We start from the raw sequence: 24,429 nt of genomic DNA on the forward strand, positions 1-24,429 counted from the left end.
TGCCCCATCCTCTCCAATACTCGGCCATATTCCTATTTCTATTCCCTCTCCTCCAGCCCTATGGCCAATGCCTGAGGATAGGTCCCTATCTCCAGTCACTGGGGTGAGAGTGGCAAGTTCACTAAACTCATTTCTTGTTCTTCTGGTCACCCGGCAAGATCACATTTCCTGCCTCTCTGCTAGATGTGGCTACGTGACTGATGAAATAGGGATGTCAGTGACACCTACCTGGCCGTGAAAACCTCCCCAAGAGCCTCTGTTCTCACTCTTTCTGTCCTCCAGCCCTATTTCCAGTTCTGAGTGGTGGCAGAGCCACAGAGTGGGAGGACCCTGGGCAGGCTCCGGCTCGACACCCACCCTGATGTGTGATGTGAGCCAGAGGTGCCTGCTCTGCGCATTAAGCCACCCTGCTGTGGGGTTGCCATGGCTTTCTCCCTCCCAACAGCCCTCTTCTCACCATCTCCTCCTCTCCTCAACCTCTCCTGCCTCAGGTCTACCCTCTGCACAAACCCCAGAGACATTTCCTAGGCTTCATATCTGCTCATTCCTGTCTGCCTAGCACCCTAGACAGCCCTCCTCTGCCAATCTCCAACCCAGCAAACTCCAGCTCAGCATTCAGGACCCAAGTCATCTCTCTGTGAAGCCTTTTCTGGCCTGAGTGATTCAATAAATATGGGAAGGGAGGGGAAGGGAGGGGAGGGGAGGGGAGGGGAGGGGGACTTTAGCCTATTTACCTTCTAATACCTCTAGAGGGTGCTCTCTGAACCCAGAGCCAGTTCCACAGACCTTGGCAGGAATGGGTTTCGTGGGAGCCTGTCTAATCCGTCACTGCTGATAGTAATTCTGAGAGGCTGAGCTCACGTAGGGCATGAAAACAGTCAGAATCCTGGGGCTCAAGCCCAAGGTGGGAGGTGGGGAGGGCCTGGAAAGGGCAGCTCTGGGGCCCCAGGGACCCCATACATGTCCCCATTCTGATGGGACCCCTGGGCTTCCAAGCTCTTAACTACGCCCCCGCCCCGCCCCACCCAGTGACTGCAACAAGCTGTCTCCAGCCTCCTCTGGTTCTCAGGAGCCCTGCCTAGGCCCTCATTTAGTGGGAAATGCTGTCTCCCCACCCCAATCTACTGCTCTGTCAGGCTTGGTGCCCACTGGAAGCGTGGGAACGCTCACCTGCACATCTGGCCCATTGACTGGGTCTGCTTATTCAGGGACTGTGGTCGCTGTCTGACCATATGGCATGGGGGAGCTGGGAGCACGGGGAGGAAAGAAAGTTTTTACAGCAAAACCAGCAGATACACAAGCTCTGGTCTAGGTGTTAGGAGTCTGTTCACGTCCTTGCAGTGAAGCTGAATAGATAATTAGCGATGGACCTGGTGTGTGCAGAGCAAAACAGAATCTGCAGTGGGGGCTGCGCTGGGTGGATTCAACTTCAAAACCCTCAGGCTGACAGCAGAGCAGCGGATGCCTGCACCCTGATTCAGCAATTTTGGAAGCCTCATCAGATCAATAATTCATCACACACCACCATCCAAGTTAGGGGGCTCACAAGGAAAGAACACGGCCCTCTAATCTGGTGTTCCCTCGTCTCCCACCACCAAGCAGAGCTTTGAGCTTTCATTGAATAAAGCTGCCTCCCTGCCCCGCAGAGGGAGGAGGGGGGCCTGCAGCTGGAACACATCCTTCTCCTGCTCAGCCAGGCAGGACCTGCGATACTGTCCACACAGTCCACTTGGCATGAGCGGTATGTGTGCATGTACCTGCATTCACGTGTGTGTGCACAAATGTGAAAATGGGTAAGCCGGATACTACGTCACGATCACCACATGCTATGTTTTATGTAGAGACATGATCCCGTCTGCACAGAGCTTCACCTGAGAATGTAGCAGAGCTGCCCCAACTCTCCTTTGTAGATGAGAAATTAAGGCTCAGAGAGGAGACTTCCCTGACCCTGCTTAATGATCAGGTGGGCCCGTCTGTAGTCGGCCACTCTGTGCCCCATTTCTGGCTCTGTCCCTCATGCCTTTACCATTGGAGCAACTTGTCTGAGCCTCCATTTTTGGATTCATCTACCACATTGGGTTATAGTGAAAATGGTTCTTTCATTGGTTCTTCAGTGACCCCGTGTCATGCACCAGTAATGACAGAACCTGGCCCTCAGGGAGGTTACAGTCGGCTCAGGAGAGACACAAGGAAATTTCCCCGCAGCTCATCCTTCATCTTCCTCACCAGCAGTCAGGGCCTGGGGAAGTGCCCTTCAGCCCTGACTCTGTGGGTACACAGCCCCCTTCTGCAGGAGCCTGGCTTGCCTGGTTTTAGGCAAAGCTTCTAGGCTCGGAGAAGATGTTTGTGTTCTCTTGAAGCAGGTGCCAGGCAGTACCCATTCTGCAGGGCTAAGGAGTGGGAGTGAGGAGGGGCCAAGCCTACAGCACCTTTGGGGCTGTCACTGGGGCACAGAGCTGGAGCTCCCACCTGGGGACTGTGACAGGAACCAGAGGAAGCGACACTGGGGAGACCCCAGGCAGTGACTCTACATCCAGACACAGCCTTGGCTCACTTCCTCAGGCGACAGTGTTCACAGCGCTGTCTGTCATCCACTCTGACAACCACAGCAGGAGATGTCCAGGCTCACCACTGGGTTTCACAAAACAGGATCCCAGGACCTCAAGTCAGAGGCTCAGATGCGCACCCCAGATCCACTACAGCAGGGTCCACAGAGTTGGTACTGGGGATTGCTGCTTTTTAATGAGCCCCCCAAGTGCCTAGACCCTGGAGCCCAGTTGCCTGTATTTGAGCCCCAAATCTACTGCTTTATATGGCTGTGACCTTGGACACATTACCCAACTTCTTTGTTCCTGGGTTTCCGCATGTTATAAAAAGGCATATGACAGCACCTCCCCCAATAGGCTGATGTGCGGACTGAGAGTTAACATCTTTCAAGTCCTCAGAACAGAGTCTACAACAAAGTGAGTATTATACACGAGTTTGTCAAAAAAATAAGTCTAGCCTGACAGAGACTGTCGACATTTATGTCTTCCTTTGTGCTTATTATTCCACAGGCCTGAGTTCCCACTGCCCTGCAACAGGAGGAGCTGCTTAGAGTCAGAACAGCCTGGGCAGCTTTTTGGTATATCCTTCCCCAAGCAGGGGGCATGCAGAGCCTCCATGACACGAGCAGGTGGACTGGCTCTGCCATATCCATGTAAACCTGCCTATGGGTTTGCCCAGCTCCCAAGCTGCTTTCTAATCTTCCTGGGAGTACACAGTGGCTGTGTTGAGGGACCTTTCAGGATATACCTGAAATCAGAATCTCACCCAATAGACCCCTTCATCGCAGTCAAACTACATCTTTCACAATTTTGCAGGAAAAGACCCTTCATTCTGAGGTAGGAGGCCAGCAGGTCTTGTTTTCTGCTCACAACCCTGCTGAAAAAAACAGGATCTGGACAGATGGGATGAAGTTAAAAAAAAAAAAAAAAAAAAAAAAAAAAACCAGCAGAAACTAGCAGATAATGAGACGAAAGTGATCCCTGGTTGCCCTCATTGCTCATTGGTGCAAAAGACTCACACCAGTGCCAAGACAGCTTACAAATGCCATGGCAGTGACCCAGAAGTTACCACCGCTCTCCTAGAAAGTTCTAAATAACCAGCCCCTCAGTTTGCATCAACCTGCCGCTTAATTTGCATGTAACTGAAAGTGGGTTTTAGTGGGTATAAATACAGTTGCCAACAGCTCATACATTTCCGACTCTGAGTATACTGCCTATGAGTTAGCCCTGCCTTGCAAAAAGCAGCAATGTTGAATAGAATACTGCTGTCTAACACCACCACCTCACCTTTGAATTCTTTCCCAAAACCCTCCTGGGCTAATCCCCAGTTTTGGGGCTTGCCTGTCCTGTGTCAATTCTGTCTTCAGTTGGGTTCTGCAAAGCAGCACTGGATGGAGGATTCCCATGAAAGTGATTGCTATGGACTTAATTGTGTTCCCTCTCCAAATCCATATGTTTAGGCCCTAACCCCAGCGTGATGGCATTTGAAGATGGAGCCTTTGGGAGACAATTAGGTTTAGATGAGCTCATGAGGTAGAGTCCTCATGATGGAATTAGTTCCCTAATAAGAAGAGATACCAGGGAGCTTGGTATCTCTCTCTTCATCCCATGTGAGGACACGGCGGGAAGGTGGCCATCTGACAGCTAGCAAGAGAGCCCTCACCAGAACCCAACCATGCTGGAACCCTGACCTTGAACTTCTAGGCTGCAGAAACATGAGGCAATACATTTCTGTTATTTAAGCCACCAGTCAGGCTATGGTATTTTATTATGGCAGCCTTAGCTGACTAACACAGTGATTTAGAAGGAAGTGTCCCCAAATCAAGCTTGGAGCACGGTGGGGATGCAGAACCCATAGCCAGTGCACAGGACAAGGGGAGCCCTCCCTACCTGATTCAATGTCTCTGCCATCCTTCCTTCCACTGGAGCCAGGAGTTGTCTGTGCATTGTGGCATCTGGGTAAGCCTGCAAGCAAACCAGTAGAGTTTCATACCACAGCAAAGCCCTTGTCCTACCCCCCAACCCCTGTATGTCAATGGCCCCAGCACAGATGGGGCACACTGAGCACAGTTGTCTTGGAGGTAAAGAGCCAGGCCCAGGGCAGTTTGCTCATGTTTCCTCTCTTTGTATTGGGGGAGACAGGGAGACCCTGCAAGCTCTCACGGCTACACTTTCCAATGTCTGGGCTGAAACACACTTTCGGTGAGGAAGGAACCCAAGTGAACCCAGCCAGGAGGGTTGTTCCTGCTGACAGCCTCATGACTTGCACCCCCTCAGCTACACTGCCCCTCCTCACTCATTTTGGCTTCTCTTCCTCTGAACCTTGCCCATTGTTCCCCATGATGGGCTGCTGGCAGTCACCTGCTCATCTGGCCCATGTCTGTGGATCCGGGTCTCTGTGCTATCTAAGGGCAGAGGGTGCAGTGGTAGGAAACAGGCTTGGCATCTACCGGGAGGAGTGGCTACCCGGGGGCCCACAAATCCCACCACTAAATCACGTGAGTCAGGCTGGCCTGGAGGCAAGCAAAGCACCCGGGGCCTCACTGTCGGGCTCACGCAGGTGCAAGGCAAGCACCCAAGAGTGGCGGTAAATGTAAGACTGATCACCAAGGGAAGGTTTAAGAGGGGATCTCACCCAGTTGAAACCAGGGAGTTCTCAGGAGGAGGAAGTTGTAAGGCCATGGAAAAGAAGGGAATTCCAATGAGAAGAAACAGCACGGCCCCTAAGCAGGGAGGGAACTTGGCGTGTTCTGTGGCTGGAGCCCAAAGAGGTGGGGTGGTGGGATGGTTAGGGAGGTGGGGGGAGGCTCAGAGCAAGTTGAAGCCATATGTGAGCAAAGGCCACGTGATAGAGGGTCTCACAGGACATTAAAGTCATAGGTCTGTCTTAGGCTGGGTTCTGCAAAGCAGCCCTGAGGGAGGATTCCCTTAAGGTCATAAGGTTGTAGACTTTATCCCAGGTGCAATGGCAAGCCATCAGGAAGTTTTAAATTGGAGAGTGACATACGATTTGTGTTTTTAATCACTGGTGGCCTTTATGGCTTAGATGACTTCTGATCATACCTGGGTTTAGGGATACTTATTGGGTTCCAGAAGACATATGTAAAATATGATAAAGCCTGGGGCAATTTCATATGTCCATGAGGCTATATATACACATACATACATATACATATATACGCACACATGCACATATACAGACATACATATACACATGTTCATATATGCATACTCATGCCTTTGTACATGTACATGCTTCTATACATATACATATACATATAGACATATAGACATATACATATACAGTTGACCCTTGAACAATGTGGGGGTTAGGGGTGCTGACCCTGCACAGTTGAAAACATGCCTATAACTTTTGATTCCCCCAAAACTCAACTAACAGCCTACTGTTGACTGGAAGCTTTTCCAATAACATAAACATTCAATTAATGCATATTTTGTATGTCATATGTATTATATACTATATTATAATAAAGTAAGCTAGAAGAAAGAAAATGTCATTAAGGAAAATATATTCACTATTCATTAAGTAGAAGTGGATTATCATAAAGGTCTTCATCTTCATTGTCTTCTCTCTGAGTAGGATGAAGAGGAGGAGGGAGAAGAGGGGTTGGTCTTGCTGTCTCGGGAGTGGCAGAGGCAGAAGAAAACCCACATATAAGTGCACCCACACAGTTCAAACTCCTGTTGTTCAAGGGTAAACTGTATACACATATATATCTATATACACATACATACATACATACAGTTATGCACTGCATAACATTTCAATGACAGGCCGTATATATAAAGCTGGTCCTGTAAGACTGTAATGCTGTATTTTTACTGCACCTTTTCTATGTGTAGGTGTTTAGATACACAAACACCATTGTGTTCCAATCACCTACAGTATTCAGTACAGTCACACGCTGTACAGCTTTATAGCCTAGGAGCGACAGGCTACACCATGAGGTCTAGGTGTGTAGTAGGCTACACCATCTAGGTTTGTGTAAAACACTTCATGAGGTTCACACAGTGATGAAATCACCTAATAACACATTTCTCAGAATGTATCCCCACCATTAAGCTAGACATGACTGTACATATACACGTGTGTACACATAGTGAAGCCACATCATACCAAGGTAAGCTGAACCAAACATACTTAGCCAAAGAGGCAAGGTGAGGACCACTACAAGCAGCCCTAGGGACCCTGCTGCCTGGCTCCCAGTGCTGGGAGCGCTTGACTGGAGATACTGTGCCCTCAGTCTGTTTAGCCCCAGGGGCCTCTCAGAGGAGGACCCTTAAGATGTGGGCTATGTACAAAGTACCCTTGCACCAGATGTTCACTGACCAAGCATGGGGCTCATCCAGGGCCAGAGGAAGACACCATGTCAGTTTCCAGCCTGGCTCCTTCCCGAGGTATACTCGGGGTGATTTTGCCTCAAGCCAACTTCAGGTCCTAACCCCACACTACGTATGGCTGCACTGTGGCTGAGAGAGCACCATCTCTCCTCTCTGGGCTTCTGTGGACTTAGCCACTGGTTTAACTCTATCCCCAGGGCCTACGACTCCTCAAAGATACTTCAACTGGAGTATTTGAATTTTATTTTCATTGTTTACAAATTACTTCAATAATAATATTGAATATTATTTTTATAATATAACGGAAAGTGGTTTCCATCTTTTTTTAGTCTCCCACACCAACATGTCAATTTGGAATGCCATGTTAATTAGCTTTTATGAAACTCTAATGAAGCTTCTTGTCCCATGTTTCATTAATCAAAGAGAATCCTAATATTGTAAACTGAACTATTCAAAAACCATTAAGATTTGAAACTGCTTGTTGGTATCTATCAAAATTTTCTTGATACTTTAAAAACCAGTTTATAATAATGTGAGGCAATGAATTAGGTGCTAAGTTAACATAATTTTGCAAACTATATCCACAACATTCAACTTTCTCTTGTTTACATCAGAATCATTATTTTTCTTGGCTATTTTGGTAATAGGTATATGTTATTAATGTCAATGCATATAAAATTAGTACTTAGATGTTTTATTTACAATGGAGTTATTTGTAGGATCTCATTTGAAAAGAAGAATTCTGCTGCAAAACATATTTAGGAAAAAAAAATTGACTAGATGATGTCTAAGACCCCCTTAGCTCAAAATTCTATAAGTCTGTGACAAAGCACAGCAGAAAACTCAGTGTATGATTGAGGTCTTAGCAACTCAACAGCAAAAGAAATTTGCCAGGGACTGAAAAGCTCTTATGCCCTCAAGTCATGGGATAAATGTGCCTTAACTACTTCCAACCTCTTCTCACATTCGCTTCTCCTTCAGTTTGTTTGGATGTTGGGCATATTTTTTTTTATCACCTCTTTCCTTCCAAATTTCCAATTTTCAGGGCTTTCCACAGCTTTTAGGCAGAACAATAAGGTAAGTTTTTTCACAATAACACCTACATCTGTACTTACAGGAGTAGAGTATACGTTCTTCACACCTCTTGGCTCAAAGAGCTCGCCATAACCCTTAATTTAAAGAAAGATGGAAATATTTACTGATTTCAAATAAATTACCAAAGGATGCAAATACATAACTAGAAATTCTTACAGTCATATTGCCTTTCATTTTTGTACTAAAGGTATAGTAATTCTAAAGAGCTTAGATATTCATAGCAGAAATTCGTGAACAAGTTTCATAGTTGCTTTGTGAAGAAGGCACATGAGAATATTAGATTTGCAAGCTCTATCTTGGGTCCATGATCACCCTGTAAGATTTGCTTTGTGCCATGGCCATGCCCTGAATACAAACAAATGATACACATCCACTCCTGGGACCCAGGCCTAGCTGCACAACTCTCAGGGCTCAGTGCAAGATGCAAGTTGGGGGCCCTTTGTTAAAAAATTAAGAATTTCAAGATGGTGACAGTAGAATATTAAACCAAGCAGGGTTCTTTAGAGTGGGAGACCCTGTGCCATGGTGTGGGTTCCATGTCCATGCAGTTGGCCCCAACAGGACCAGAAGGGTCAGCTGCATGGACATGGAACCCAACATTCAGCAATGCAGGAGCCCTTCGGTGATGGATTTGTGGCATCATCTTTGTGCAAAGAAGAACACCACGTTTTCATCTTTGCTCAGATACAGCCTGTGCAAAGATATGAAATTATAGAGATCTCGAATTTATTTTAGAAGCTTTCCCTCATAAAAACTGGATATGTTTCTATGGCTCTTTAGACCCTGAATACCTCTTTTAATTCTATATCAGAAAAGTACATTTTTGTTAAATAATGGCTAGTTAAACTGGTGAGGTCCAAATAAGGTCTGTGATTGAGAACTGTACTCATAGTGTTGTGCCAAAGTCCATTTTCTGATTTGATCATGGAGTAGGGTTACATAAGATGGTATCTTTGGGGGACCCCCAAGAACTCTCCGTACTATTTTTGCAACTTCTAGTTAGCCTAAAATTATTTCAGAAAAAGTCATTTCACAAAGCAATAGTCCTAGAATTCGTATGCAGAGTACATGAAGACACAACACAGATGGGGAGTCAGGCCTCCCTTTCGCTGGAAGCATGCAGTCACTGGGCTGGAATTTAGTCAGGGCCAAAGTCCTGCACTTTTAACTTTATAGATTATCTCTGGTGCCCTTAGAAGGACATGAGAAAATGTATCTATTTGTGGATGTTCTAAAAAGTGTCATATTTGATCAGGATTATCAAACAACTCTAAAAACAGCAGCCACCATCAATAATAATATCTAGTTCTATAGATGGAAATAGAGTTGGGGGAAAAAACCCAACTTCTCAGATTTTCATTGACTATGTGCCTTTTTCTGACAGTATCACAGAATCTTCTACAAGGGCCCTCTCTCAGGGGGACCAACTGTCAGTCACTAGTGAGATGGCCGCAGCAGGGAGCAACCTTCTGGAACTCACCCAACTCCCCAGAGCACAGCATGCTTGGGCTGACCTACTCGCTGCAGATGGAGGCACTTCCTCGAGATCCTAGGGGGGAAATGCTGATTTACTCAAAGGAGAACGGATTTCTCTCCAGCTGGAAACAAAGTGGATATGTGTGACCTCTCACCACTTCCCCTTGCTCATATATTCATAGGCAAACACAAATTAACACGATGAGAGGGAGGGCGCGGTGTGGGGGAAAGGAAAATGAAGAGAGGCGGGGAATAAAAGGGCAGGCGCAATGGAACCGCGTGGCAGGAGGAGGCTTGAACGTGAAGACGCTAATGTTCTTTCCATAACATAGACACCTGAAAACTGCATAGACACGCAGATGAGAACGAGACGGTGACACTCACAGGTGAAACTGTTTAGATTTAGGCATGGGATTGTAGGCATTTTCTGCTTTGGGTTTCTGTTATTTTAATAGTGACCCTTCAATAATGAAGTTAAATTTCAAAGAAAATAAAGCAGGCAGTGGACCTTGACGATGGTCTCATTGACGCTATTTCACGCTATGCAGCAGATTTTAAAATATCAGGTTACCCCATAAATCATAAGTGACGGCTTCACTTAGAGAAAGTGTGTGAATGGCAGTTTATTTAAGCAGTCACCACAGATGTACTTCCTCGAATATTTGCAGGACACTGCAGGGAACCCAGAGACACACCAAAACCTAGAAGGTGGAGGCTTTGGTTTCCTCCCCTGTAAAATAGGGAAGAAAGATTGCCCCCACCACACACACACCCCTATGGGTTCTGGTGAAAATTCAATGAGATGAGGCATGCAAAGTGCATAGGCCTCTAGAAGTTTGCAGACTGGCTCAGAGGAAGGAAAGAGAAGGCTCCTGCCAGCCCAGGAGGCAAGTTGTACGAATGAGAAAAGGGCAGCCTTTCCCCCAGGAACACGGATTAGTGGTCAGAATGCACAGCGGACCCAGCCCTGCTCACTGCCCTGGCCAAGCACATGCTCATTTATGGCAATCCTGGGTCAATTTTGTTTTCAAAGTAGGGGACACCTACTACTTATAGAATGGAAGATTTAGCTGCTTGGGAAACAATATTAAATAACACTGATTTGCATGGTGAGAAAATTATTCCCTTTCTAATTCTGTTTCCACACCCTAATGACATCCAGGAGGAAGTGTCACTCTGGTGCTAGCCTGGCTTCCATGCTCTGCCTTCCTTGCAGAGGGGCCCCGGGCCTTTGGCAGTGACATCGTCCACCCAGTCATTGTGCCCTACTTCTTTCACGGCTATTTTCACACTTGCCTGCTCTTTACACAAGTAAAACTGTGTTTTCATTTACAGTTGAAATACAAAATTTCCTACTTAAATAAATGTGCTTAATGTGGACACAAGCCCATTTTAAGAAAAAAGTGTCTTAAGAAATACACTAGTCCAAGTGCCATATGCATACGGCACCGGACACCGTGATATTTGGAAGCACTGGGTCATCTGACGCCATAGCAAAGATGAAGGAACTTGGCCACTGAAAGGCAAGGGTGTTTTAGGCCAGGGGAACCATGGGGCTTTGCAAGTAGGGGCTGGGGTTGCTGACTTGCAGAAGGACCTCCCTGGATGTGGCAGTAGGAGGAGCATCCCAGGTGTTTCTTGTCAGGGGAACCATCAGGAAAGTCACCTCTCTGAAATCCAGAAGCAAGTAAGGGGCATGTTACCTTAACTCCCTGCGTGGGTCCTGCTGCAGCTGTGCAGATGAGCAGAGCCCGCCTCTGGCCTTCAACATCTGACCATGTCTGTAGAACACAGAGAAAGAAATATGACAAGGGCTGAAATCACAGATAGCAGAAATAAAAACAGAAGGAAAGAGATGACATTTTCTCCAAAACACACTGTATCTATGCCATCACAGAAGAAGTCCAGACTGTAAAAAATACACCTCTCCTGTAAATCTGGATGACTTATGTGGGAAAAGAATGTTATTTCTGTTTGTCTTTTGTAATTGCTCGCTGGGAGGTTGAGCTTCTCGTGGTTCAGTGTTCCATGTAAACTGATGGTAAAAGGCTCGTTTCAGGAGCCCTCAGAATTGAAAAGCTTGTCTTTTTCTAGGGCTCATAGTGATGGCTCTTGGGATCACCAGTGTTGCACGGTATTCTGTGCATTGTCCCACTCATTTATCATCTAACATATATGTTCACTGAGGGACTCAGGTTGATGGGTGCTGGATTTCTGTTGGCCAAGGGCTCATTAGCTTCCCCATATGCAGGGAAGGCATCTATGCAGTTCTGTAGATCATCACCATCAGATGGCATCCCTATAGTTTAGCAGTAGAATGTGATAACACGTGTGCAGCTAGTGACGATATCTTACATGGAGTTTTCCCAAGAGCACAGAATGTTCCTGGTGAGTGGATGTGCAATGTAGGCTGGTATATTCATGTAAGATGGACAGAGAGATAAGCGCACCTAGAGATGGCCTTATTTACCAAGGTTACAAAGATACAATCAGTAATTACTGCTGATAATGCTAATATTGGCAGCCACCCTTTATTGCATGACCATTAGTGCTGAAAATTTTACATGTGTTATTTGATTAAAGAGTCCAACAAACTTAAGAGACAGAAGACTAGCAAGCTCACTTTATATATGAAAGTCAGAATCAGTTAGATTATGTAACTGATCAATCACAGATTTGGAATCTACACTCAGGTCTGTTGAATTCCACTTCTCAGAGCCCTAAGATACTGATGCAGGAATGGAGATGTGCCTTTAGCTGTGAATGGGAAATAAGAGAAAGATTTGTTGGTATAAGAAGAAAACAGAGCCCCTTGCCCAGCATGAGATTCTCTTGTCCCTCTGGCATAGCTTGTCTTTGACCAGTGCCACCATGTCATTAAGCCCCCTCCAACCCTCCTGGTCTTAGCATCACAAGAGCCAAGGTTCCTTTCCACCCACACTGCTTCCATAGCTGCTTCCTCTTTTCCAAGAGACAATCACAAAGCTGCTGGGAAAGAAGGGTAACCAGGGCATCCCCACTGTCCCTTCCATCTCATCTACAACCTGAACCAGTGCTCAGGGAGTGCGACATTCCTGCCAGTCTCCTCCAAGCTCAGCAGCTTTCACTCTCTCCCACCAAGGAGGAGACTGAGGCACAGCCCCTGGGCCTGGGAACCATTACTGTTTCCCTTCATGGTTGAGCCTCTGAGCCACTGGAACTGTCCAAGGCAAGAAATTCTACTGTTACACAAAGACTGCTGTTTGTCCAGATGGTTTTCCTCTTAAAATTACACAACAAATCAAGTTTGCTGCTGCTCTCACATTTGGGATTCCTTCCAGGGGACTTCACAATCTGGAGAGTTTGGACCTTGCTCCTGTTTCCCCAACCAGGAAGGGCTCACAGGAGGGTGCACAGGCACATACCTTCCAGAGGAGCCTAAGCGGCTGCTCCCTTCCCTCTTTCATGCCACAGGGAAGACAAAATGCAAAGAACCCTAGGAGCCTTGGGCGAGCACCATCTTCTTCAATCAAATATTTTTGAGAAACTCTCTAATTACATGAGCATCATATCAAAGTTCATTGGAATATCTTTTCCCTAAATGTCTCACTTCATTCAATAAGTCTCTCCCTTCCAGGAAAAAACAAAACAAAACATTGGTGGAGGTGTAAGATGGGGTGACCGAATCCTCTGTGTGTGTTTCCTTTTGACATTTCTTTTGCGTTCATTTTCTAAATCAACCACTTAATTCTAGATGAAGACAAACAGGAGAGCTCACAATGCTTTCATCCCTTTGTCTGTCTAACCCCAGCCCAGCGTTGCTGCAAGGATGACTAAGATACCGTAGGGCCCATTTCAGAAGCAGCCAGTTTGAAAAACCAGTGGCCATTGGCCAATTACTTTATATGGCTCTGCCTTGTGTTAGGTGCCTTCATAGGCATCCTCTTTGATCCACAACCTATCTAAGAATTTGACTTTATCATCCAGTTCACAGATGAGGATGTAGGGTTAAATAATGAAGCTAATGAGATGCAAAGGCAGAAACAGAGCCCAGGCCTTGTACCTCCAAGGGCAGTGAGCTTTCTGGTTGGCCTCTGCCGGACAATGGTAGAAGAGCAGGTTCTGCCATGATCTACCGAAAGCCATGGCCAAGAAGCCAGCTCAGACTCATTTAGCTAGTGAGCCTCACACAATCCCATTTAGGGAACGTCTACCTAATAAAAATCACTTTTTCCCTAAGCACAGTTTCTCAAACTCAGCACTTAGGAAACTGGGGCAGATAATTCTCTGTGGTAGAGGCTGTCTTGTGTGTTGTAGGCTGTTTAGCAGCATCTCTGACCTCAACCCACTAGATGCCAGTAGCACTCCTAACTGTGACCATCAAAACTGTCTCCAGGCATTGATGAATATCTCCTATGGGGCAAAATTGCTCATGGTTGAGAACCATTGATCTAAAAGAATAAATTCGTTTATCTGAGTTAGATAGTATTTGCAAGAATTTTTTCCCACTTGCTACTGAAACACGGGTAAGAGTGAAGAATTAAGAGGTGGTACAGTGGGTGAAAAAATACGTGCTATATGTCTGTGTATTCATGAATTCCTTGCCATAAGACACAAAGCATGACATTCCACTACCTGGGCTGAAGTGGCTTTGCTCTCCACATTATACATGACCAGTGTTTGGTGGCCTTCATCATTGGATACAGAGCATCCATGCCTCTTAGGTTCAAGCACAAAAGAGCATCGCAACAGGAAAAGCAGAGCCACTGTGATAAGACAAAGGGGAAAAACAGATTAGATAAGCTGACCCGTATCAGAGGTTTCATGAGGATCTTGTTCTGTTCATTTATAACTCAGTCATGAACTGGCAAAGCCAAATTGCATCTTAGTCATCTGTGTAGCTATAAAGTTTAGCACAGTTCAGGGTACAAGTAGATGCTACATAACTGTTTGTTGAATTAATCAATAATACTATCTGGCCAGTAATATTGTATTGTTTCTTGGAAAAGCTGCTTTCTTATTAGCCTTGCCAAGTCCAGGAGCCTGGACATCTGTACATTGCTGTCTCCATGGTTATCACAAACAAAGGGCCACTACTTGACTATGTTTACTGACGGATTCCTTTGTGAGTAGAAGCTGCTTTTGCTGGCCAGGGATCTTGCCTGGCCAGCATGGCAACCTCTGATCTGCATCTAGGAGCCTGAGTACACCCAGAAGTCATTCTCAAAGCCATTCCACCAATCTTGCCACCGCTGTTCCCTACCCCAGCAAGCCCCATACCCCTGGCCTATTGCCTGGGGAGAGGAGCCACAGTCCCAGGACACCCCTATAGACCACTGACCTGCCAAAGCCACAAAGGCTGCACAGACAGAGCACAGGACTCCCACATGAAGCCCCACTCCTGCATCTGCATGCTCCACACACGTGAACCCACTGGCACAGGGGCAGATCCTTACATGGACAGTTTGCTTCTGGGAAAGTCCCTGTTTGTCTCCAGTGAAGAGTGGCACCAAGTAATTACCACGTGGCAGGCTGCTCAAGGTTAAAAGTTCAACTGATTGACCTGCAAAGGGAAAAAGAACATGGCACGCATTGACTCACTCATCTGCTCAACGCACGCTTACTAAACGCCCTGCGCGGGCCAAGCTCTGTATGAAAGTAAGCCAACTGTAGAGTTAGAGGGAGGGGTCCTCAAGGGCACCCTCACTTCTGACACCAACTGCAAGTTCATGGATTCCTAAGACCACCCTCAGGTTCAACAGTTCTCTAGAAAGACTCACAGAACACACTGAAAGTTGTTACAGATGGTGCCATTTTTTACAGGGAAAAGATCAGATGGAAATCAGACAAGGAAAGAGGCACCTAGGGCAGAGTCCAGAAAAGCAGCAGTGGCAGAGCTTCTCATCATCCTCTCCTGAGAAGCCAGGTCAGCATCGATGAGGGACAGCACACATGGGATGCTGCAGCCAGGGACGTTCACCTGAGCCTCAGGCTCCAGTGTCCTCCTGGGGCTTGGTCAGGCAACCTGGTGGGCCTCCCAGGTGGGCGGCCTCAGTCTCCAGCCTCTCTGGTAGTAGACTGATACTATGTGACCAGAAGTCCCCAATCTAAATCACATTGCCTCTATCTGGCTCAGCCCAAGACACCCCAGGTAAAGAGACACTGGTATCAGACATGATATCCCAATAGAGATCACCCAGACCCCAAGGACAAAGACCAGACCTCTCTTTGGGCAAGGCGAAGTGCTTTACCACACACTCCAGGTCTGAGAGCTACAAACATGAGCACACAGTTTCAGCTGAAACTGTGCCACAGTCTACAGACGCCACGGCTAGAGGCACAGAGGAGAGTGTTGACAGTGGATGCCAGTTGCTTTTAACCTGCTCAGCATGTTCATCTTCTGGTAACAGTGCCCCAGTGTTTCTTTAAGGAAGCCCACACTTCCTGAATTCTCAGTATGAATCAGGAGAGGCTGAGGCCAGATCCCAACAAGGTCCAGGTGTGGGCTGGGAACCAGCCAATCAGCACATCCGCCCTCCCAAGTCCCACCCACAGTGATTGACAGGGCAGCTGACCCAGGCCAAACAGTGACAGCAATCCTGGAGCTTCCCCGGAAACACCCTTCTTGCTAGATGCTGGGATATGTCTCAGGGACTCCCAGCAGCCTCCTACCCCCTGATGAGGAGAGTTTCCTAAAAAGGAAGGAACCTAGAGAAAGGCAGACCGTGTGTGGGAAGGTAGCTTCCAGGGATATCCTCTGAGTGCCTAGAGCCAGCTCTGCCAGAACACAGACTCCCCTGGCTTTTTAAGCTAATAAAGTCCTTTTTTGCCTAAATCTGTTTGAATTGGATATCTGGCATTTTCCACTCTTTGCCCGTGACCAATACAAAAACTCACCCGAATTTCTCCCCAACTTCCATGTGTCCTCTGCATTTCCCCAGGTACTGTCCAATTCAAATGTAAATGGGTCAGAGAAGGGCTCCAGGTCTGGATCCTCCGCCTCGATGTGGAGAGGCTCATGCACGGCAGACTCACAGACCTCCATGTAGCGGGAACGTGGCCGGAGAGCCAGGACGTTGTCATTGATATCAGATAGGAAGAGCATTAGGGTCCCTGTAGCAGTCTGTGGTGGGAAGCCTTGTACGGGGAGGAAGTTTCAGGAGTTGTTTATCTCGTGCACACAGAGCCCTGGAGAATGAGCACTCTCCGTCTCTCAGAAAAAAAATATTCCTGAAATACTAGAACTGTTTCCCTTTCAAAGCCATAAGCTCTCCTGGCATGCACGTGATCTGTTTTCCTGCTTTTATGAACATTCAGAATATCTGGGTAAGGTAAGCTAATAAAGCACTTACCACCTCAAATCATTTGTAGAACAAGGTAGAATGTGGCATCATTAAAAAAACAAAAGGTCAATCAATGGTGCCAGGCATCAAGGATGGGTGGGATGGAGGAAAATGGGTGTGACTAAAGAAGGGCACCATGGGGGTCCCCAAGGGGAGGCAAATGCACTGCATCTCCACGTCGATGTCCTGGTTACAAGGTTACACTGTAGTCCTGCAAGGTGTTGCCCCTGGGGGAAACTGGCAAAGGATACTCAGGATCCACTCAATTATTTCTTAAAACTGCAAGTGAATCTACAATTATCTAAAAGGACTTTTTCTAATTAAAAAAAGTGGCAATAATCACTTCACAACTGCAAATATATGGAGCCAACCTAAATGCCCATCAACCAATGAGTGGATAAAGAAAATGTGGCATATGTATTCTCAGCCATAAAAAAGAATGAAATAATTTTTTTTTACAGCAACTTGGATAGAGCTGGAGGCCATTCTTCTAAGTGAATAACTCAGGAATAGAAAACCAAATACTGTATGTTCTCACTTATAAGTGGGAGCTAAGCTATGGATACACAAAGGCATGAGTGATATCATGAACTCTGGAGACTCAGAAGCAGGGGAGGAGGTAGCCAAGGGCGAAGAAACCTCACATTGGATACAAGGTACACTACTCAGGTGACCAGTGCACTAAAATCTTAGACTTCACCACTGCATAATTCATCTACGTAACCAAAAACCACTTGTACCCCAAAAGCTTTTGAAATACAAAAAGCAAAAAATAAAGGAAAAAAAGTACCAATCGTAAAATCATCCATAACAGAACGACAGAACCCTGAAACACTGGCCCCACTTTTTCTCCTCCCTGAATACTGATTAGGAACACGCGTTTCACATCTTCATTGCCCTCCACCCCCAACATTCCACTAGTTAATTACAGAGTGGAATGTATAGTGACATATCACTTGGAGCTTGGCTTTTAGTTCACAGACTTTCTTAAATACAATTTTAAAGTTATTTGAACATTTTTATTTCTTCAACTTTGTTTTGGTGTGTTTAAAGTTTCAGCCTTAGGAGAGTGTAGAGAAAAATGCTGAAACACGCTCATAAAACCACCCTTTCTGGTTTATGACAAATGTGTCCCTTACAGTCCCATTTACCTGAGCGCGTATGCCATCCCAAGCACAGGGAAGCTGTGCTAAATATTTATCACACATCATTGGCTTTGACAAAGAGCTGAAGAGTTAGCTCATGAACAGATGAAAAAGATGCTAGGTTTGATTGCAGCCTCCTTGCTGGTTTAATTGTCTCTTCTGAATGAATACTGCCCTCTTTCGATGGTATTGGTCCCTTGTTTACCATTTCAAGAATTATTACCAAAAATAATCAGCAGCATGGATGCAGAGTGATAACAAGGTTTATTTTATCCTTTTCTTAGCTGTGCTGAAAGACGCTCACCAGGGTTATTTTCCCACAGGAAGCAAGAATGAGCATTTTATTTTTCCAATTTTGGGTAAACACTCACCATCATCAACAGCGTGAACGTTGATTATATAAAAACTGTTATTTACATGAGGGGATTCTCGGTCAGTTGGCTCCACGATGATGACCGCTCTGGAGTTTTCGTCTACGCTGACCCAATTTGCTGGGTCATGAACCAGTGTATATCTTGTAGAAGAAAAACGGACAGCAATTTTTAAAATTAAAAACTTACCTTAAAAGATATAAAAAGTTGCATGAAAAAAACAAAATATGTCATAGAAACACTATTTCTACCACAAGTAACTTCAGAAATTCTAAGAGCAATTAAACTATGAGAGTGTTTAATTCACGAAAGGAATGGAAGCACAGGGAGGACAGCCTAAAGACGCTCCTAAGTCTGTGGAATCGACATTCACCAGAAGACCAAGCATCCCCCTCCTTGTTGGACCGAACATAGTTTTGTCTGCCCTGGGGAGATGTTTCATCCTGGAAAGGAACCCATCTTCAGTGGCCTGTAGATGATGTTAGCTTAGTGTGAAAAACCAAACTGTCCTTGCAATAGAAACCTAGGACTTTACCCCCGGTGTGTTCCCTTTGCAGCAGAGCCCCGGCGGTTCATAGTTGGGTAACCCTGTTCCTCAAAGTGGTCTTCTACATCCCCCTCACCTATGTGAACCTGACACCACTTTAAGGGGTGGGCCATGCCAAGCCCTCCAGGGTTCCTGAGAGCTGTCAGCCATTGGATGGCATCCTTTGCAACCTTGCCAGGTTGCCAACCCCAGCTACCTGCTGAGGGCACCGCAGCAGGAACCTCCTGGACTCAGGCAAACAACAACAATAAGTGCATGTCCCAGAAAGGTGCGGAGAGGGGCAGTTTCTCCTCACGCTTTTCCTTCATCTTCTGGGCAAATGTTTTTCAAAGGGTCAACAAGGATCCCTCTCTCACGTTGGGTGGGTCACAGTTTTTAAAGGGATTGAAGCCTTTTGTGCACTGCTTCACCTCTTAGGGAAAGTTCCAGAAGATCCTTAGAAGCACTGTGATTTTCCAATGTTTACAAACGAGGGCAAGAAACTCAGAGTTCCTCTGTGGATTATCTCAGGCCAAAAGGCAGCTCCCTCAGCTAATGCAGATGAAGCAGAACTAGAGGAAACCAAAGCTGCCCCCCAACTCAGATCATGCCTCCACCCTGTCACAAAAGACACTCATCCTGCCTCCTGGACAAAGCCATATTGAGGCTAAAATGATGGACTATTTAGTTCTTGATTTCAGCACAGTCCAAACATTTACTGAGACCTACGTATGAGCCAACCATCCTGAAGAGACAGGAAGACAGCAACAAATTAGGAAAGGCTCCTATTGGTGGTGCCCAAAGGGATCCCCAGCCAGCAACACGGGCATCCCTGGGAGCTTCTTAGAAATGCAAATCTCAGTCCTGGCCCCAGACCTCTCAATCGAATTCTAAGGGTGGGTTGGAAACCAGCCTGGCCAACATGGCAAAACCCCGTCTCTACTAAAAATACAAAAATTAGCCAGGCATGGCAGCATGTGCCTGTAGTCCCAGCTACTCAGGAGGCTGAGGCAGGAGAATCACAAGAACCTGGGAGGTGGAGGTTGCAGTGAGTCGAGATTATGCCACCGCACTCCAAAAAAAAAAAAAAAAGAAATTGTAGGGGTGGGGCCCAGCAATCTGCATTTTAACAAGTTCCCCCAGAGACTGATACCCAGTATAGTTTGATAGCTACTTCTTAAGAGCCTTGCTAACTCAAGGTGCACCACTGTGCACCAGAAGGGGTCTGTGAGCTGTTGGTTGGCTGCTCACAATGAGGTAACTGCAAAAATGAAAAGCAAGTGTTGAGAAGCTCTTAGAGGTGTCAGCATTGCTGTGTCCCCCTAGTGCATGAACATTTTTCTAGTAATTCAATTTCATTATATTTTGCAAACTTATCACTCCATAATGAATTGTAAATTAAAAAAAAAATCTAGCCTTTCCCAACCGATAAGTTGAGAAGTGTTACTGTAAGGGAGGAATCTCACACTCAAGTACGGACCGGGACCAAGTAAGCATGAGAAATGAGTGAAGCTGGTAGAATGGGGTCTGGGGCCAACTGCTGAGCTCAGCCTGGAGAGAGAAGGGGCATGACTCATGACCCCTTTCTGTCCCCATGATCATGGTCTCATGGAACACAGACCCAAAAATGCCAATTTCTTTCATTTCTTCAAGAACATCAGGAGACTCAGGCCATATGCCACCCAAGTGCCCATCGATGGATGAGTGGATAAACAAAAATGTGTCAACACCACATATGCATACTCAGCATCAGAAGGAAGGACATTCTGATACACGCTAAACGTGCATGAACTTTGAGGACATTATACAAAGTGAAATGAGCCAGTCACCTAAAGACAAATGTTGTATGATTCTACTTTGATGACCTGGAGTCGTCAAACTCAGAGACACAAAAAGTTGAATGGTGGGGGCCAGGGGCTGGAGAGGGGGAATGAGGAATGAGTGGCTAATGGAGACAGAGTTTCTGTTTTGCCAGATGAAAAGAGTTCTGGAGATGGATGGAGGTGATGGTGCACAACGTTGTGAATGCGCTTAATGCCACTGACCTGTACCCTTACAAATGAATAAAATGGTAAATTTTATGTATATTTTACCACAATTTACAAAAAAACCCTCACTTTTCTTGCCCAGAAGCAAGAGAGGTACTGGTTTATAACTTCTGGTACAGAGGGGGGAGATAGAAAAATATAACTAATTATCCTAACACAAAGGAAAGAATACAAAAGGAACACATGGAAAATGCAAAGGAAAACCAACAAGTGCCTTCTTCTGCTGGGGTCAGAATAACCTATGGATGGAAGACGACATTTAACTCAGGCCAATGGTCATGCACTGTGGCTTCTTCTATTTTCATCACGGAGACTGAGGCAACCTGTGAACACGTCCAAGGAGCTGGTTTTCTAACAGGAGCCCTCTTGGTTATGTGGGTATTTCCACTTAAACAACCACGCTTCTTGGCCCTCTCTTCTCACCTTATCTGGCTGTCTGGATCCGTGGCATTAAAAGTTCCCAACAGGGTCCCAGGCCTGGCGCCCTCCTCTTTACTGACAATGAAGCTCTGGGGTGAAAGGCTGGTGGGTCGTTGGCATCTGTCACCTGCACACTCACAGTGGCGCTTGCTGCTGCCTTCCTTGGCGGCTGAAGCTTTCCTCTCTCGCAGAAGAAGAGCCTCTCCTCATTCTCCACGACAATGACAAGGCTTTGCGCTGGGCGAGTCTCATAATCCAAAGGCTGGAACCCCAGAGCGAGGATTTCATCAGCACCTGCTGCTCCTCTGGCCAGAGGAAGCCCAGCGCCGAGTCGTCATTGCGAACTCAGAGCTTGTGGCTTTTACGCTTCATTTATTATTTACATTGTCTTTGATAATGATCAAAACACAGTCTTCAGCCCATTTTCAAATCATTTATGGAGTTCTTTTCTCTTTTATTTTTTCCCTCCTCCTCTGCTGGTTGAAAAGAGCCACCATCCTTCAGAGGGTAATGAAAAATGCAACAAAAACCATAGCCTAATGAAACATTAATGATACAACCACGCAGCAAAAAAAATCAGGGGAACTTAGAGAAATATAGATAGTAACGATCATAGTTGCTCAGGGCACAAAGTGGTCAGTTGACTTAAAATGATTGAAAGGCTGGGAATATTTTGAAAATTGAACCCCAGGCATCTGGTGCAGCGTCTACAGAGCCTTGCTATTCATAGCACGGTCCGCAGGCCATCAGCATCCCCTGGGAGCTGGTCAAATGGGCAGGCGAATCTCAGGCCCTGCACCAGACCTGCTGACTCAGGTCTGCCTTGTCCCCAGGTGACTCACCTGCACGGCACTGCACTAGAGGCCCTGGTCACTCTAGGTCTGGTTGTGAGCAATGAAGACTAGAGGCCCTGGGGTCAGACTGCCCCAGTGGGATCCTCCACTCTGCCACTCAAGCTGTGTGGCTTTGTGTAAAGGACCTCACCTCTCTGGGCTTTGGTTTCCTAATCAGTAAGTGAGATGGTAATATTAATACTTTCTTCCAGGCCAGCTTCTCCATTAGGCACAGTGCCAGGGGCTCTCCATACTCTTAGGGGCCACACAGATGCACTCCCATTTGTTTTAAACTTTAAAAGTCTTAAACATTGAAAATTCAGACTAAAAGAAAGAACTTTTGGTGTTGAAGAAAATGTTTTCATTTTTTTAATCACATCTGAAAAAGAATAATCATTTTAAGGCCTACGTAAATCTATTACATTTTGCCTACAACAACAAAAACTTAAATGGTGAAGTATTTAGTCATATCAAAATAAGTTTTATTACTGATATTATTTTGGTAGGAGGAGTCCTCAGCCCACACACAGAAGTGGCACTGAGACCCTGCCTTCCTGGCCTGGTGACACACAGTACGTAACGGGCTCAGCATCCAGCATCCACGGGCGTTAGCTCCCTAGTTCATTATGAGTGGTCCTACAGAAGAGGCCTCAGCGTCTGCCACCACCTGGTTGGTGTGCCACCGGTATGGTGTTACCTTGATGACATTTAATATCCCTTCATTGGTCTCAGGGTCAGTTGAAATGTCAAAATGTCCCTCTTCATTGCCATGCAATGTGTTGAATTTTGCTCTCCAAGCTGATGTAAATGGAGAATCTCGATCTCGAACCAGGAGACGCAACACGCCCTTGCTGACTCGGCCTTCAGGAATCTGAATCTTATACTGAAAGAAGCAATCATCATGTCCATGTCATGGAAACAAAAACACAATTGAAAAGGAAAGCAGAGAGGAAGGAGGGAGAGAAGCAGAGAGAGAGAAGGAGAAAGAAAATGTTGCTCCTTATCACAACACCCTGGATATTCCTCATGCTGCTAAACCTGCCCTAAGGGATTTGCAACTCCTCTGTTACAGCAGAAGGTACATCCGTTGGAATATCTGCCCCCTCCTACCTGTGACTCACTAAATAATTTTTAAAGTACTCTTAAATCCAACTCAATGCCCTATTTTTTTCTAAGAATTTAAAAAATAATAATACGCAATTCTAGTTTATGCTCTCTAAAAATCCTAGCTCTTTCCCCTAAAATAGGACACTGTGGTTATTCAGATTAAGGTGATCATTTTTCTAACACATGTAGATCTTCAAAATAGCTTGTTATTCAATATTTTCGGAGACAATGTTTCTAGATAAGCACTTCAAAATAACAGGGTATATTTTTTTCCAGCCATATTTTTGAAAGCATTGCTTTTTACCAAGGCAGGAAAAGATTTCAAAACGAAGTTCAAGCATAATATTATTTTGTAGTTATTATATACTTCTGGTGAGGTGCTTTGGTTTGCAAACATTTCACTTTGGTTTATACAGGTTTTTTTCTAATTAAATGACACCTTTTAAAAATAATCGTTGCATCATTTATTCAACAACAGCTTCTATGTGCCACATTCCATTTCAGATGCTGTGAACAAGACAGGCAAAAATTCCGTCCTTGATGGAGCTGAGAGCTGAGTGTGTGTGTGTGTGTGTGTGTGTGTGTGTGTGTGTGTAGGGGGATTTATAAAATAAATAAAACTAATTGATTAAGTAGAACACTTTTAAGCAGAAGAAAGCACAAAGGGGCTAGAGTGTGTCCCAGGAAAGAAGTGGGAGGGTTTTAACTCAGTAGTCAAGAAAGGGCTCACTGACAGAGTCAGGAGAAAGGAAGTATGGTGGATATTTACTTTTTAAAAAATACATATGGAATAGTAAAAAATAAAATATTGGAAATAGATCTTGAGTGATTCTTATTTTATCTCTTAGCCGTCTCACATGCCTTAGGTGGAGCATCCATCCCAAACCATCTTACACAGTGGTTTTCAATGCTTTCTTAAAGGCTGGGAGTCTTGCAGCCTGGGAAATCCCATGTGGACCCTGACATACAACATTTTTAAATGGTCACTGCAGTTACTTCTGTACTTGGATAAGGTAATGTGTGGAAGGCGAGGCCAAAGCCTACCTGCTCACCTTCCCTCTAGAATCCTGAACATGGTGTGAAAACCTCAGGTGCAGACTTCTCACCCAAGGGTGATTCTTCTCCCTGAGGGACATTTGGCAATGTCTGGTGACACTTTTAGTTGTCACAGCTGAGGG

General features: G+C 45.7%; 2 protein-coding genes across 15 annotated transcripts in view; both read right to left on the reverse strand.

The window, feature by feature from the left end:
* LOC131382495 (cadherin-like protein 26) overlaps window positions 1–18,035 on the reverse strand; it is a 159,661-nt gene extending 141,626 nt beyond the window's left edge. For 4 of the 14 annotated variants that reach the window (XM_058434547.1, XM_058434545.1, XM_058434546.1 and 1 more), the window contains exons 1-5: window positions 16,356–17,587; window positions 14,915–15,021; window positions 14,094–14,224; window positions 11,183–11,260; window positions 4,437–4,511 (exon numbers count right to left, since the gene is read on the reverse strand). In XM_058434547.1, the coding sequence (XP_058290530.1) occupies window positions 4,442–4,511; window positions 11,183–11,260; window positions 14,094–14,224; window positions 14,915–15,021; window positions 16,356–16,563 (594 nt within the window). In that variant the 5' untranslated portion in view covers window positions 16,564–17,587 and the 3' untranslated portion in view covers window positions 4,437–4,441. Of the gene's footprint in view, window positions 1–4,436; window positions 4,512–8,023; window positions 8,078–9,483; window positions 9,602–11,182; window positions 11,261–12,182; window positions 12,237–14,093; window positions 14,225–14,266; window positions 14,285–14,799; window positions 15,022–16,355; window positions 17,588–17,952 lie in introns of those variants that run through there. The other 10 variants (XM_058434539.1, XM_058434537.1, XM_058434542.1 and 7 more) reach the window with 10 other exon arrangements.
* A 337-nt stretch (window positions 18,036–18,372) lies between these two features.
* Window positions 18,373–24,429, reverse strand: part of LOC116463293 (cadherin-like protein 26) — a 45,947-nt gene continuing 39,890 nt past the window's right edge. Inside the window, exons 5-7 of the mRNA XM_058434553.1 lie at window positions 22,842–23,027; window positions 21,315–21,573; window positions 18,373–18,460 (exon numbers count right to left, since the gene is read on the reverse strand). Coding sequence (XP_058290536.1) covers window positions 21,316–21,573; window positions 22,842–23,027 — 444 coding nt within the window. The 3' untranslated portion in view covers window positions 18,373–18,460; window position 21,315. The remainder of the gene's footprint in view (window positions 18,461–21,314; window positions 21,574–22,841; window positions 23,028–24,429) is intronic.

Source organism: Hylobates moloch, unplaced genomic scaffold, assembly GCF_009828535.3.
Source record: "Hylobates moloch isolate HMO894 unplaced genomic scaffold, HMol_V3 SCAFFOLD_32, whole genome shotgun sequence".
Taxonomy (NCBI): Eukaryota; Metazoa; Chordata; class Mammalia; order Primates; family Hylobatidae; genus Hylobates; species Hylobates moloch.